The sequence below is a fragment of the Oikopleura dioica genome, chromosome PAR, assembly GCF_907165135.1.
Source record: "Oikopleura dioica chromosome PAR, OKI2018_I68_1.0, whole genome shotgun sequence".
NCBI classification, from domain to species: Eukaryota; Metazoa; Chordata; class Appendicularia; order Copelata; family Oikopleuridae; genus Oikopleura; species Oikopleura dioica.
This window is the reverse complement of record NC_137293.1, coordinates 9,086,276-9,099,638: the sequence shown is the minus strand read 5'-3', so window position 1 is coordinate 9,099,638 and position 13,363 is coordinate 9,086,276. Positions and strand designations below refer to the sequence as shown.

Here is a 13,363-nt window from a genome sequence, read left to right as displayed (position 1 = left end):
TGCTCAAAATGTCGATAGAATTCTTCATCCCTTCTTTTTCTCTCAATTCCCCATTGAATTGGCTCTAGAGTTGCGCAATGGTTGGGCGCTCACTTTTTGCGCGTTTCGCCCACGCCGCGCGCACTCAGAGAGCTCCGAAATAAGGAATTCGCACTTTCCGCGATTTCGAGAAAAAATAATGAAATGACTTGAAAGAAAAGCAAAAACTAATCATGCCTGCAAGTAGAGCCTGGAATTAGAGACCCTTGAAAGAAGATCAAAAACGAAGATGGAGCTGGAAGAAGAAGATAATTTTCTGCCAGAAGACGAGTTCAAAAGATTCGTCAGAGATGTGGAAAATAACGACAGTCTTTATTTGGGAACGACGCTGAGAGAAGTCTACAACAGAAATGTAAGTGTTTTCATTTATTACAATAATCGAATGCGAAGGGATATGTCGAATTGAATATCTTGATTTCTCATTTTAAAAAGCTCATTATTCTTTTGAAAGATAATTTTGTCTGGTTTAAAAATGACTGAGGCTAAAAAATTTCGTTTGGAGTCATGAAAAGATTAAATATTAACGCTTTTATGAATCCTTTCATTTTCGAAATTCCAATGAAGCTGGAACGGGCTCTTATTTGACCTCTTTCATTGGAAATTTTTCAGCAACATTTTTGATGCATTTTCGTATTTTCAGCTTCACGATCTCTTCGAAATCCGCCTGGCCACGCGAGTAGAACACTACGACACGCAAATCGAGTCAATCTGCAATCATCATTACGGAAAACTGTCGAATGCAATTTACGAACTTCGCGAAGTCACCGATCTCGTCAAGAAGCTACAGTCGCAAGTGGCCGAGATCGATTCTCAAACGAAGGACACTTGCGAAGAGGTCGTCTTCAAAATGGCCGAGAAGCAGAAACTTCAAGTGCAGCGAAAGAATATTTATATGTCAATCGAGCAACTGGAAGGTCTACTGCCGCTTTTTCAAAAGTTTATCAAACTCAATCAACACATGAAGAAAGAAGAACTCTATCGCGCGTTGAGATCTATTCAAGAAATTAGCGAAGAGCACCTCGAAAAACTCCCCTCAAGAATGAAGCTGAAAAAGTACCTGCGAGATAATCTTCTAGCGAAGCAGAAGAAAATATACGCAGACAGTGAGATTCTCCTCACAAATTGGCTCGATTCAGCGCGCGCCAATTCCCTCATCGTCGGAAAACTCGCGATGGAAGAAGACGAAGACGAACTCAGAGCGCTCGATTTCAAGCCGATTTTCAAATGCCTCCAGATTTCAGAGATGCGAGGCATTTCAGTCGATTTCCATCACAATTTTATCGTTCAACGAAACAAGCAATTTACCCAAATTGTTTCATCTCCACTCACGAGCGTTCAAAAGCTAGAAGAGTATTTGAACAGTATTGTGGGATTTATGTACATAGAAGAAAATATACAGGTATGCATATTAAAAACAAGGCCCTAACCTAACCCCTTCCTTATTCAGAGTTCAAACAAGCACCTATCCGAGACCGTGGCTCAAATGTGGCTAAAATTCGAGGACCGCATCGTCACCAACATCAAGTCCTATCAATCCCGGATAAACGATCCTATCGAATATGAAAAAGTCAAGAACCTCATTAAAAGCCTCCGCGTCGCGCTGAGGCGAATTAACTTGGAAGCTAGCAGCCTATCTAGTGTTCAAACTATGCTTCGCGAACAGTATCTTGAGGTCTTATTGGGTAAGTTCTCTTCCTTGATTTCAATGAAAAATTAATAATTAAAATAGCCCGCTACGGTGAATTCTTCGACCTGATCTTGAAGCAAGACAATTTCGCTCCCCTCATCGTTTCTTGTCAAGAAGAAGAGCTCGAGATCTTTACCCTTTTTCCGTTCAACTCTGAAGAAGTCAGTGGCAATTTTGGCACGCTAGAGTCGCCTGGCTACGCTGGAAACAAATATCCTAAGAAGTTGCCGTTCTCCAGAATGGTCCTCCGTATTTTCGGCCGGATGAAGGAATTCATCGACGAGTACTTTTTGTATTTCTCTGGCTCCGATCTGAATCGAATACAAAGGGATGATCAAGCAAGAAGGGCGGTGATTAGCCTCATCAAACGCGCCCTCCGGCAGACCATCAAGACGAAACTCGATCAGGACAATGTCGGACTAAATGAGCTAATGCAGGTACGCTTGCACTGGGATAAAAAACCTCCTTCAATTCTTTTTCTAGCTGTCGATAAACGTCGGATGTCTGGCGAGCGCTTGTTCAGAGCTTTGTGTTTACATTCAGAAGAAGACGTTTACAGAAGAGCCCGCTCAAGTCAAGTCCCTGTCGAATATTGGAGCTCAATCCTTCAAAGGTTTGTCTTCAAGGAGTTTTCTCATATTACTGATTTTGTAAAGATATTCGGGCGGAGATTCAAATGCAAATTCCTCCGCGAATCAAGGCAAAAGTCGACCAAATCCTCGAACTTGGTTTCGACGAATTCGACTTTACGAGCGAAGAGGATCCGACCGGGCCTAGTGATCATATTCGTTCAGCCATAGATTTCCTTCAGAACAATCTGAAAATGCTGTCGAAACTCTCCCGCCAAGTTCAAGTAAGATTTTTCTCCCTTAGACTTGACTTCTATCTTGGAACTTCTATGGTTTGTTTTCGACCAATAAGAAATCAGTGTTGTCTGTTTAAACTAATCAAAGACCATCAAATCCCATAATGACTCCACATCGTTTCAAACAAGACACCTTCAGGAAACAACCCTCTTCGTCGTCTGCAAACACATTGGTACAGTACTAATGGAATGGCTGACAGAAGACGAGGAGCCTTCGATGGTATCAATAAACGGACTACGGCAAATGTTGATTGATGTCAATTATCTGGAGTTTTTCGCTGGTGACGCGATTCCAGAGTTCTCAGAAGCCACGGAAACATTTGTCGCGATCCATCAGCTGTTAGATTTGACGATCAAGAGCGACTGGCCGCAATATCTTTCTTCCTACGGTAAAAAATCGAGTACAGTCAGTTTTCACTGAATTTTCATTCAAGGAAGCGCAGAGTCGCCATATTTGCGAATTCAGCCGAATCAAGCGCGACAAGTCTACGAGAAAATCATCCGCTACCAGGAAAATGAACAGTCTAGCTCTGGGTAAGCTCTATTCTTATATTTTTTCTGCAACGGAAAATTCTAGCGGAGGGATGATCTCGGCATTGAAGCAAAAGAATCGCGACGCGGATCGAAAACGACTCTGGGGCGAAATGATCAAAAACTCAAGCAGCTGGAAACTGGCGCTACTGGCAGCTAGTACTGTTTTTTAGACTTTTTTGTTTTTCAGTTAACACTCACCGAAATTCCACATTATTACCTTCATCTCAATTTTTATTTAAAAAAGGCCTTACCCGTCGATTTTTCATTCATGACATGTTACACCCTGCTATTCCTTCAGCATTTACGAAATGATCCATAAATATGAAAATTCAGAAAACTTAAACAGTAACTCTTTTTTTTAAAAATACTTTTTGGGGTCAGGTCAGGTCGTTTTGGGTCAAAGAAGTTATTTTGGGGTCATTTTTAGTGCTAAATTTTAAACTTTTTTATAGTTTTTTGTGATAAGTTATCATTGGAAAAGTTCTAGAAACATTCCCATGCTATGACGTCCCCAGTTGTAAAAAACGGAGGCAGTGGCGGCGTCTGATTGGCCCCCGCAAAGGCAGGGCAAGGAATTAACCTGCGTCCGGGTCGAAAACTAGCGAGAATAACTTACTGTCAGTTCTTCAGAAGTCCGAGAACTGCTTTATCCCACATTTTCTTCTTTTCTGCGCTTGTTTTAGGAGACTTAAAAATAACCTTTATTAATTTTAGATCGTGTCCTTGCGGTACGATCAGCTAGTCAGCTAAAGGTACGTTTTCAGTAAAAAAAAGTAAAACAACCATTTTCTAGAACATGTTTCTAGCGTAAATTTATAATAACTAACCAACCAGTTTCTCTCAAAAAGTGCAAGCTAATCAGGCGCCTTTAGCCTTTTCCGGTCTTCAACCTTTTTCTCACCCTCTCTCCGAATCAACAGACGACGACATCAGCGCTATAAGATTTTTTTTTGTTCAAAGGGAAGTGACAAAAATGGCTATCTAAAATGAACCCCGCACGAGCATCAAGGTGAGAGCTAGAAATGATAAGGTGGTTACGTAACAATCTAACTTTGCAGAGAACGAATTTCATCATTCCCTTCTACTACCAACAATGTCGAGCAAGAATCTGTCGCTTGTTTCTTCCGGCCACCAGGCCCGTCAACGAGAGATAAACCATAGGCCGGGCCCTAAGGGCTCCAAAAAAGGTGAAAAACTCCCCTTTCAAGCGTGATTCTTACACATTTTCAAAGGCCATGGTCAGAGTAATCAATCAAAGACCAATCAAAACCGAAATTGGGGTTCGAACCGGGCGAGCAAAGGCTACCCGATGCCCTCCGCTGGAAAGCAGAATTTAATCGCTGAAGCGCTTGACGATGGACCGGTCATGCAGCCGGGGAAGAAGAACAACTTCAATCATCTTCTCAGCTTCCAAGATTACTCTGGTAAGCAAATCCCTCCTCCCCCTTCAATGATCAATTATTCTAGCTCCAGCTCATTCAAATAACTCCTCTTCTTCTTCTCACAATCGTCGAACTCGATACAACTCTTTCAAACGACCAATGCGCTCAAAGGTGAGTGTCTTCCATGATCTTCCAAATTAAAAATTCCTTCAGGAGGATTTTGTGCAAGCAAACTCTCAATTCGTCATCCGCGAAGGCTGCGAGCTCGAAATGGAACCATTCAAGTACGATCCGGACTTGTCCATTCCTTGGAAATTCATTGAAGTAGCTCGATTCTTCTCCCAGGAGCAAACCGAGTGTCCGATCTGTCTCCACCCGCCCATCGCTGCGCAAGTCGGTCGCTGCGGCCATGCTCATTGTTACTCCTGCATTTTGAAGCTGCTCACCATTTGCGAAAAGCCTCAATGTCCAGTTTGCTTCGGCCACATCAAAAAAGCAGATCTTCGTTCAGCCATCCTTGAGGTCGAGAAACGCCCACGAAAGGGGACCAAAGTCGAATTCGTCAAAATGAACCGAGAACGATCCTCCGTCGTCGCCAAAATGGTATCAACGAAGATCTCCGAGAACGGGTCTTTCTTCGGTCGATATGAGCGGATTGTGGAAAAGAAGGCGAACGAGATTATTTCGAATGTGCTGGACCGGGAGGAAGCTGAACTGGCAGTCCAAGAAGTGGACACAGAAGAAAGCGAGCGGCCGTTTATCCAACAAGCAAAGCAGCTAGTCGCGCAACGAAAAGGAGAACTGGAGAAAATTGTCTCGAAGAACAAAAACTCGAAAATGCAAGAAATCGAAATCAAACCCAAAAAGGAGAAATCTCCTGCCGAGGAAGCCAAGAAGGTTGAAGAAGGCAAATCTGAACCTGAAAAGCTTCCTCCCAAAGAGCAAACTCCGCAGCAAATCGCATCTGAAATCATCTCTGATCTTCTCGGAAAAATCAATTTCGCAGAAAAACGAGAAGAGAAAGAGCTCACTCCTCCAATCAGCTTGAACGATGTTGAAACCAGCTCGATCGAATCCGACGATAGCGACAACAGCTACTACTTCTATCAAGCGGTCGGATGCACCAACATCTTTCTCGGATCTCTGAACGCAAAGTGCATGACTACAGAGTTTGGAACGATCAAAGATGCTCCTGAGCGATTCTCAGCTTCGCTTGTTGAATTGGAAGATTTCACCATGGAAATGGTAAGATTTCTTACTCTTTTGCTTTTTCTAGCTATTGTTAAGGATTTGCGAAAGCGATTCCGCTATCTATCTCATCTTTCTTGCGGAGAAAGCTTCTCGCTTGCGTATGTAAATATTAACGACCTTGGATTGTCCAAGGAAACTCTCGAAAAGCACAAGAGTCACATCACAGCGAAGAAAAAGAAGATCAAAACTAAGGATCGACAAGAAAACAAAGCTTCTGCTGAAATTCAGGTAAATCAACTCCCAATCACTGCCCTTTTATCCCTGTATTAGGAATACTATGACCGGGAGCTCTACGGAAAATACCGAGCTCCGGAGTTCGAAATTTCCTCTGAAGAAACCTTCCCCGATTTGATGATTAGCCAAGAAGAAAGCCCAGAACTCAGTCCAATCAGAGCGGTTGACGCTCCAGTCAAAAGTATTTCCGGCGCTTGGGCGAAGAAATCCAACGCTACTTTCGATCTTGAAGCTGATTTCGCTCCTCTTGGCGGTGGATCCTCTCCCCTTCTTCCCGGCGGAAGCAGCGGCAGTTTTTGGGATTCAATGAAGAAAACATCCGCTTCTGAGAATACAAAGGGACAGGCTAAAAAAGCGCCCACTTCTCCAGCTGCTTTTGAGCAAGACGGTAATAAATACTCAAGTTTTCAATTCTCAATTTTTGTCAAGACTTTTTGCCGCCACCAACTCGAACTCTCGGCGACGAATTCGCAAAAGCTCTCAATGCCGCAGCGGCAACCAAGGCCGCGCCCAAACCCGAAGAAGACAAGAAGCCGAAACGCGCCCAGAAAAAGAAGAAGGGCATCGTTCTCGCTTTCTAAGATAAATTTCACCTGTTTCACAAATCTAACCTACCAAACCATACTCATATTCAATGTTCTAGGTCAATTCATAGTGTGACTGGTCCAGCTCATTAATAGTGCCTGTTTTATCAATGATCTGTACCACGTTTGGACGAGTTCAGAATAAATTTAAATCTTTCATAAAAAACGCCTTTTGAAAGTTTTTAAAGAAAGCAATTTTCAGAAAGATGTTTCGAGAAATTCGAAGGCTGAATAAAATCCAAAAGGGAGCACTTTTTATTTGCGATGTTCAGGAAAAATTCAGGCCTAACATCAAGGTTCGCAAATCACTCTAAAAGAGCAATCAGGAGCAGAGTTGTTAAGTATTTTGACCAAATGGTCGCCAGCACTTCGACAATGTTCAAATTCGCCCAGATCATGGAGTACCCAGTCGCAGTAACGGAGCAATTCGCCAGGGGACTAGGGCCTACTGTTGAGGAACTCGCAGATGTTCGCCCCTTTGTTCTTTCTGACAAGACTCAGTTTTCTATGATGACTCCTGAAGTTGATGCATTCATGGAAGAGCACAAGCCCAGGTTTAGCGCGTTTTTGGCCTCTATTTCATCGGTCCCTCAGTGACATCTTCATCTGTGGCCTAGAAGCCCACGCTTGCATTCAAGGCACAGTTCAAGATCTGATCGAGCGAGGAATCAAGACTCACGTGATCATGGACGCAGTGAGTGCCTCTCATCAGGTCAATAGATTCTCCGCCTTCCGGGAGATGGAAAACATTGGCGCCACTTTAGTCACCTCCGAGCAAGTCATCCTGCAGACTCTTTCTGATGCCAAACACCCAAAGGCAAAGGTCAAAGATCGAATATTTCTTAACATGAGTAGCGAAAAGTTCTCCTTTGACCTCGATCTTAGTTCAAACCTGCCCAGCAACTGCTTATAAAATATCCGATGCAGGACTCTGGCCTAGAAGGATTCTTTTAATTCTACTGCCTGTTTCTCTTGCTTTCCGCAATTCAAACATAATTTATTCGAACGAAACTCTATTCTTGAAACTTCTCTAATTTCCCATCGCCTCATTCTAAACCTTTCAGAGCGCTGAAATACTCGAAAATGAATCAGAATGATAATGAAAGAATCAATGCTCCGATCGTTCTTTCATCGGATAGTGAGGAAGAGATGCCAAAGGGCGTTCTTGAGGAGCTGGAAGAAGATTATGAGCCCGCCAAGAGACGAAAGATTGAGAAGATAGACACTAATGTTATCACGATCGAGTCTTCAGAAGAAGAAGAAACAGACCCCGAAAGTGAAGACAGGTAAGACTTTTTTTATTATTGAATTTCGTAAATATCCTTAACACATACAACTCAAGTGACATTGTCGAGAGCAAAGATCTCTTCATTGATGGAAACAAAGTTGGTCAACGATGGGCACCGCCGAAGAAAGAATTGAAGCCGCGCCGTGCGAAAAAAGCTGAGCAAAGGAACGTACTTATCCGTGACTTTCGTCTGAGGAATATGGCCATGCCGAATCGAAATCTCAAAAGCGAAACGCGTCATCCGATCCCAGTCGTGATTGACAGAAGCGTGGCTGAGTTCTTCTACAAGCGAGATCTAGGGTACGAATCTAAGGAGAAGATGAGACTCACCGATTCCGATAACCACGGTGGGAAATATGATGGTCTAGTTATGAGTTAAAAATTTTCACTTTCTTTTCGCAACTTACATACACCTTACAACTTACATGTATTTGGAAAATTTTGTTAGCGTGCCATTTTTAACTCTATTAGTCTCGACGCTCGTCCTGCGGACTAAAGGAATCGAATACAGCGCTCACTACTATCTTGAGCAGATACATGATGTGATGTACCTTAGCTACGAAGGAATGATTAAATTCTCCCGGTCATCACTCAACGACATGCGAGACAAGAATCGAGAGCACTTTGGAATTCCGCCGTTTCCAGTGGAATTTCTCTGCGGATGCGACTGCGAAGATGGCTGCTTGACGATGAAATGTCCATGCAAGAGGCGAACTGTCATTCAAAACAGTTCGAAAAAGAAGCACGAAAGTTTGACGAGAAGTACTGGAAAAATGCGGATGCTCAGAACGTAATCGGCTATGATCCCGAGACCGGTCTTTTGACAGAAAGTACGTTGTATCCTAACTCGACAACGAATATCTTGCCTACGCCTTCAATCTACGAATGCAACAAATCCTGCAAGTGTCATGATCGGAAAGTCGTCTACTGTTACAACAGCATGACCTCGAAAGTAAATTGCCGATACAAGACCGAAATCTTCCTAACAACGGACAAAGGCTGGGGATACCGGGCGGCAGAGGACATTCCCGCTGGAGCTTATATAACCGAATACACCGGTGTTGTTCAACCACATTCGACGCACTTCGACCCGGAAGATCCAAGTAAGAAGATTCAAATGAACAAAGACAACGCGGTGGAGATGCTCGATCATTTCTTTAGAGAGTCACTGTCCCTCGTGGAGGAAAAACACAACGATGGCTCAAAAGGAGAATTGAACAAGTTCGATAAAGAAATAGCTCGGTGCACTTTGAAAGATAACGGCAAAAGTGTACGAAATTATGAGTTCACAGTGGACCCAGTTCTTGACATAATCGAGAGGTTTCGTGAGAAAAAGAAAAAAAGTCCTCTCGATTGGTTAGCAACAAAGCACGAAGGTGAAAGCCCCTGGAATGTTGAGGACAAGTACGAAGAGGAGCGTATCAAGATCGACGGAAAGAACTCGACCGAGCTTATGAAATTGTACGCGTACGATCAGGCCTATTACGGAGGATTTTCGATGGATGCGAGTGGTTATGGAAACGAAGCTAGGTTCATGAATGGCTGCTGCAGCTCGGATTATTCTGTAAGTCTTAATTTTACGATTCAAGAAGTCAAAATGAAAGAAGAGCATTTTTAAAGGTTTCTTTAGAACATCATGATTGTCTTGATTTACGATAATCGGCAAGACCAGCGATTCCCGAAGATCTGCTTCTTCACTTGCAAGGATGTCAAGGCGGGAGAAGAGCTCGAGTTCGATTACGGCTACGGTGAAAATTCCAAATACGAGTGTAATTGCAACGGCTGCAAAAATAGGAAAAAATAGACTAATCTGTCATCATCACTACTGCTTCACAATCTTCATTGAAATCGCCTCACATTTTTCACTGGAATTTACGGATACGAATACAAACTGCCAATAAATAAAATGAAATGAACGACGTTCGAAGGAAACCAACTTTGAACAGAATGTTTTTCGAGATTTTTTTACGAGGCAGGGCATTTTGATTCTCATCTTCTTCAGTCAACTTTCTCCTGGATTTGTGACGTTCAATGCATCTAAAATTAATTTATTCGATCAGGGTCCATACTTGTAATGCTTCCGCCGTGAGGCTACGTATCTCAATGTCGTATGAATTTCTTTCCATGCCAAAAGATGGTTGATCACATAATTGCTGTGACGACCTCAGAGTCTTCATGCTAGCCGCAGAATTTTTAAAATATTGAAAAGCCAATTTCATGCAGCTAAGTGTATTCAACCCAAGACGATTTTGTGGCATTTTTAATAAAAACAGATTTCTAAGAGTCGCAGACTAAACCACTCTTTGATCTTCAAATACAGGTTCGAATTGTTTGATGAGAGCAATGACTGATTAAAGCTACTTCCTTCCTTTCCAAATGGAATTACAATTGTAAAGATTCTGGAAGTAACAAACTTTCCCTTTTTACTTAGATAAATCGGGATTTTCTTCGTTCAAAATATATCTGATAGAGATGATTTCAAAAAACTTTTGTGGGGCCGGAAATCGTAAAAAATCTGTGAGTGCAGTTTTCTTCAGCTCGTCGAGACGAGTTGAATGATGGGTCTAACCTCTGGTAAATCTAAGGATTTACCGGTTTACCGGCTGGTTACCGGAAAATACGTTGTCACCCGCCGTTTTTGTTCTAGAAGTGGTAAACAGATGATCGACCCAGGAAATCGTTCCTTATAGTCAGATCTCCTCTAGGCTCAAAGATGAGGCTCGTATCAATACTCTGAAGAGAGTTATCAGAAATGGGACTGAAAATCAGGAACGTGCAGCAACAACAAAATGTACGTAAAATTTACTGTTTTTACTGATAACTCTCTTCAGAGTATTGATACGAGCCTCATCTTTGAGCCTAGAGGAGATCTGACTATAAGGAACAATTTCCTGGGTCGATCATCTGTTTACCACTTCTAGAACAAAAACGGCGGGTGACAACGTATTTTCCGGTAACCAGCCGGTAAACCGGTAAATCCTTAGATTTACCAGGAGTAAGACCCATCATTCAACTCGTCTTGACGAGCTGAAGAAAACTGCACTTACAGATTTTTTCCGATTTCCGGCCCCACAAAAAGTTTTTTGAAATCATCAGATTTTAATGACAGAGAATTACGTTGGTATTGATATTCGTAAGTAGACAGATCCTTACTTTTTAAATTAAAGCTAATCCGACCTTATGTGATATCCAGAGTGAAAGCTCGTTAGGCGATTACAGAAATGATCCGGATCTGTGCGAGATGTTTGATTCAAGTTTCTTGGAAAGAAAAGTCGATGACATAAGTAAGATTTTTGCTTTCGCCATCTTCTTGTTAATCTGGCACTCCGTGAGAATAATTCTGTGAACAGAACTATTCTGTGGAAAACAGAATTATTCTCACCATAACACCCCCTCCCTTTCCGGGAGAATAATTCTGTGAAAAATAAAAATTATTAGACGAAAACAACTTCTATTCTAAAAATATAGAAGTTGTTTGCTGCCAAAAACTCATTCAACATTGCGAAAAGAACCTCCATTTACCCAGCGCTCTCAAATGTATCCAGTGAAAGCGAAGAAAATGTAATGAATCTGAGCAAACCAACGAACAAAGTTGAACCTCATCAAGATTTGGAAGCCAAGAAAGCCAAAAAGAATGATATCTTTTGGAAATTTCGCTGTTGCAGATTAACTTTAAGTGATTCAAAATAAAGTTTATTTGCTTATCAATAAACTTTTATCAGAAAATTGACAATAATGTTGGCGTTGATTGTCGGCGTTTTGGTGGCGGTGGCGCCATTTTTCGCCCGCTGCTCGAACTCACTCTAAACGCGCCGCTGACATTTCTCTGATCATCACTTCGAACCACAAAACCTGCCGCTACTGGCAATATTTTCACTTTTACTTACGCGTGTTTGAGACTGCCTCGTCGCGGGAGTACTCTGGGAGAAAGAGAAACAAATTATGAAGTTCCTAGGGGTCGATCCGAGAAGATGCTGGAACCCGAGTAAACTTTTTCAAAAGGAATCTGAAAAACCCGTTCCGAGACCTGCGAGTAGAGATCAAGTTATTGACTGGTTCAAGAAGACTCAGAAGCCGAGAAGAGTCGTTTATCAAAAGGATAATACCATTTATCCATGGTTCCATGGTAAGCCCGATTTTTTATTGAGAGAGAATATGTTTGTCAAAGAACATTTCATGTTGCAGCTGCAGGTATCTTGGCGCGTCCTCAACCATGTCCGATAGCGTCTTGATTAAACCCTTCAGGTGGTTGATATCCTTCATCTGGTCGGGTAGATACTCGGAGGAAATGATTTCAGCGATGTGGGGTGCCTGGCAGTGGGAATTTATCAGCACGTCGTCGGTATTTTTGCAGGTTCCGCAGCCGTCTTCAGCAATTTTTAGCAGCTAAAAAGGTTGAAGAATACTTTTTTCTTTATAAAAAATACCGTTTTGAGCTCATCTGTTAGAATTATCTCCATCGCCAGTGAAATCTTCAGGGATTCAAGCATGCTAATATCGTCATGAATCTTTGCCGTTTGGAATTTTATGTCATAAAATTCGGCGACTACTCCTCGCTCAAGTTGAAAATTGACAAGTTTTTCTCCGTGGCCCCTTTCCTCCGTGGCTCTGTCTTCAAAGAAGTGAGCTAAATTTGGACGGCGATTTGTGTGGAACTTGAATTTTTGAGCGAGAGAGTAGTAGAAGTAGGAGGCGGTGAATTCTTTGTTGATTTGCGCGTTTAGGAGTTGGTCGAAGTTGCACTCGTCGCGGGTTCTAGTGCGAAATCATTATTTCTGAGGAGATGTACGTGTAGAATTACCTCTGACTTTCTCTAGCTCTCGTTTGAGATCCCCATTCAGCTTCATAATCCAAATGGTTTGTTCGATTTTCTGGGTTGGCAAAAACCACGGATGCAAAAAATAAAATTCGCATCGTTTTCTCGCTCTTTCTAATTTTTCGCCCCTTTTATGGGCTTTTTGTTTATGATGTCTTGAGTACCGCGTAAATAGTCCAAGCAAATATAAGCAGCTTCAACCTTTATTCCACTCTTTTGTGTACTATCTTTGTTTTCAGGGTTAATATCGCGGGCAGAAGCGGAGGAGCTACTTGGCGAGGATGTGGAAGTCGGTTCGTTCCTCGTTCGTCTCTCAGACAAGGTCTTTGGCTACACGATAAGCTTCAAGGATGAAGAAAGGATCAAGCATTTTCTGATAGACGCGTCGAAGCCGAAAAAGGTCAAGTTCGACGGAAGCGCGGAGAAAACGCACAAGGACCTCGCCGCGCTCGTCGAATACCACCAGGTAGGAAATCGAGAAATCAAGGAAGAAAGTGATGATCATGTTTTCGGTTCAGACAGCGCCGATCAGCCCCGCCGGAGAGATACTCAAGCATCCTCAGGGGCAAAAAGACGAAGACAAAGCAGACTACTCGGACCTCATGTCAGACTGAACCATTTCTCAAGGCTCACTGTACTTTCTGACTGTTATTCTATTTTCATGTACAAAAACTAAATCACGA

General features: G+C 42.5%; 7 protein-coding genes across 7 annotated transcripts; 6 read left to right on the top strand and 1 right to left on the bottom strand.

The window, feature by feature from the left end:
- Positions 1–140: 140 nt before the first annotated feature.
- On the top strand, positions 141–3,462 carry LOC145704836 (exocyst complex component 6B-like). Its single transcript, XM_081782303.1, has 9 exons — positions 141–391; positions 680–1,438; positions 1,487–1,721; positions 1,769–2,163; positions 2,210–2,339; positions 2,383–2,579; positions 2,731–2,980; positions 3,026–3,125; positions 3,169–3,462. The coding sequence occupies exons 1-9, from the start codon at positions 269–271 to the stop codon at positions 3,293–3,295; spliced, it is 2,316 nt and encodes a 771-aa protein (XP_081638429.1). The 5' UTR covers positions 141–268; the 3' UTR covers positions 3,296–3,462.
- Positions 3,463–3,770: 308 nt separating this feature from the next.
- Positions 3,771–6,573, top strand: LOC145704838 (E3 ubiquitin-protein ligase RNF10-like). The gene is made up of 9 exons (XM_081782304.1): positions 3,771–3,877; positions 3,998–4,134; positions 4,184–4,312; positions 4,358–4,549; positions 4,593–4,678; positions 4,721–5,752; positions 5,795–5,986; positions 6,029–6,380; positions 6,422–6,573. The coding sequence occupies exons 3-9, from the start codon at positions 4,219–4,221 to the stop codon at positions 6,571–6,573; spliced, it is 2,100 nt and encodes a 699-aa protein (XP_081638430.1). The 5' UTR covers positions 3,771–3,877; positions 3,998–4,134; positions 4,184–4,218.
- A 106-nt stretch (positions 6,574–6,679) lies between these two features.
- On the top strand, positions 6,680–7,592 carry LOC145704839 (isochorismatase domain-containing protein 2-like). Its single transcript, XM_081782305.1, has 4 exons — positions 6,680–6,872; positions 6,919–7,130; positions 7,171–7,393; positions 7,462–7,592. The coding sequence occupies exons 1-4, from the start codon at positions 6,783–6,785 to the stop codon at positions 7,528–7,530; spliced, it is 594 nt and encodes a 197-aa protein (XP_081638431.1). The 5' UTR covers positions 6,680–6,782; the 3' UTR covers positions 7,531–7,592.
- A 23-nt stretch (positions 7,593–7,615) lies between these two features.
- On the top strand, positions 7,616–8,243 carry LOC145701688 (uncharacterized). The gene is made up of 2 exons (XM_081778902.1): positions 7,616–7,862; positions 7,919–8,243. Exons 1-2 carry the CDS (start codon positions 7,660–7,662, stop codon positions 8,241–8,243), a joined length of 528 nt encoding a protein of 175 aa, XP_081635028.1. The 5' UTR covers positions 7,616–7,659.
- A 95-nt stretch (positions 8,244–8,338) lies between these two features.
- LOC145702805 (histone-lysine N-methyltransferase SETDB1-A-like) lies at positions 8,339–9,762 on the top strand. The gene is made up of 2 exons (XM_081780076.1): positions 8,339–9,428; positions 9,495–9,762. The coding sequence occupies exons 1-2, from the start codon at positions 8,526–8,528 to the stop codon at positions 9,666–9,668; spliced, it is 1,077 nt and encodes a 358-aa protein (XP_081636202.1). The 5' UTR covers positions 8,339–8,525; the 3' UTR covers positions 9,669–9,762.
- Positions 9,763–11,591: 1,829 nt separating this feature from the next.
- Positions 11,592–13,326, top strand: LOC145702902 (SH2 domain-containing protein 4A-like). The gene is made up of 3 exons (XM_081780197.1): positions 11,592–11,990; positions 12,920–13,146; positions 13,199–13,326. The coding sequence occupies exons 1-3, from the start codon at positions 11,807–11,809 to the stop codon at positions 13,292–13,294; spliced, it is 507 nt and encodes a 168-aa protein (XP_081636323.1). The 5' UTR covers positions 11,592–11,806; the 3' UTR covers positions 13,295–13,326.
- On the bottom strand, positions 11,969–12,822 carry LOC145702901 (ferritin, middle subunit-like). The gene is made up of 3 exons (XM_081780196.1): positions 12,666–12,822; positions 12,292–12,619; positions 11,969–12,250 (listed from the first exon to the last, which is right to left on the bottom strand). Exons 1-3 carry the CDS (start codon positions 12,776–12,778, stop codon positions 12,005–12,007), a joined length of 687 nt encoding a protein of 228 aa, XP_081636322.1. The 5' UTR covers positions 12,779–12,822; the 3' UTR covers positions 11,969–12,004.
- Positions 13,327–13,363: the final 37 nt, after the last annotated feature.

Bases quoted from the DNA above. Each gene is read 5' to 3' on its own strand.
- LOC145704838 (XM_081782304.1), top strand. From the start codon at position 4,219: ATGTCGAGCAAGAATCTGTCGCTTGTTTCTTCCGGCCACCAGGCCCGT. The intron at 4,550-4,592 runs GTAAGCAAATCC...CAATTATTCTAG, and splicing joins CAGCTTCCAAGATTACTCTG to CTCCAGCTCATTCAAATAAC. The intron at 5,987-6,028 runs GTAAATCAACTC...TCCCTGTATTAG, and splicing joins AAGCTTCTGCTGAAATTCAG to GAATACTATGACCGGGAGCT.
- LOC145702902 (XM_081780197.1), top strand. From the start codon at position 11,807: ATGAAGTTCCTAGGGGTCGATCCGAGAAGATGCTGGAACCCGAGTAAA. The intron at 11,991-12,919 runs GTAAGCCCGATT...CTTTGTTTTCAG, and splicing joins CATTTATCCATGGTTCCATG to GGTTAATATCGCGGGCAGAA. The intron at 13,147-13,198 runs GTAGGAAATCGA...TTTTCGGTTCAG, and splicing joins CGCTCGTCGAATACCACCAG to ACAGCGCCGATCAGCCCCGC.
- LOC145704839 (XM_081782305.1), top strand. From the start codon at position 6,783: ATGTTTCGAGAAATTCGAAGGCTGAATAAAATCCAAAAGGGAGCACTT. The intron at 6,873-6,918 runs GTTCGCAAATCA...AGAGTTGTTAAG, and splicing joins AATTCAGGCCTAACATCAAG to TATTTTGACCAAATGGTCGC. The intron at 7,394-7,461 runs GCAAAGGTCAAA...CCTCGATCTTAG, and splicing joins CTGATGCCAAACACCCAAAG to TTCAAACCTGCCCAGCAACT.
- LOC145704836 (XM_081782303.1), top strand. From the start codon at position 269: ATGGAGCTGGAAGAAGAAGATAATTTTCTGCCAGAAGACGAGTTCAAA. The intron at 2,164-2,209 runs GTACGCTTGCAC...TTCTTTTTCTAG, and splicing joins GACTAAATGAGCTAATGCAG to CTGTCGATAAACGTCGGATG. The intron at 3,126-3,168 runs GTAAGCTCTATT...GGAAAATTCTAG, and splicing joins AATGAACAGTCTAGCTCTGG to CGGAGGGATGATCTCGGCAT.
- LOC145701688 (XM_081778902.1), top strand. From the start codon at position 7,660: ATGAATCAGAATGATAATGAAAGAATCAATGCTCCGATCGTTCTTTCA. The intron at 7,863-7,918 runs GTAAGACTTTTT...ATACAACTCAAG, and splicing joins GACCCCGAAAGTGAAGACAG to TGACATTGTCGAGAGCAAAG.
- LOC145702901 (XM_081780196.1), bottom strand. From the start codon at position 12,778: ATGCGAATTTTATTTTTTGCATCCGTGGTTTTTGCCAACCCAGAAAAT. The intron at 12,620-12,665 runs GTAATTCTACAC...ATTTCGCACTAG, and splicing joins AGAGCTAGAGAAAGTCAGAG to AACCCGCGACGAGTGCAACT. The intron at 12,251-12,291 runs GTATTTTTTATA...CAACCTTTTTAG, and splicing joins TAACAGATGAGCTCAAAACG to CTGCTAAAAATTGCTGAAGA.
- LOC145702805 (XM_081780076.1), top strand. From the start codon at position 8,526: ATGCGACTGCGAAGATGGCTGCTTGACGATGAAATGTCCATGCAAGAG. The intron at 9,429-9,494 runs GTAAGTCTTAAT...AGGTTTCTTTAG, and splicing joins GCTGCAGCTCGGATTATTCT to AACATCATGATTGTCTTGAT.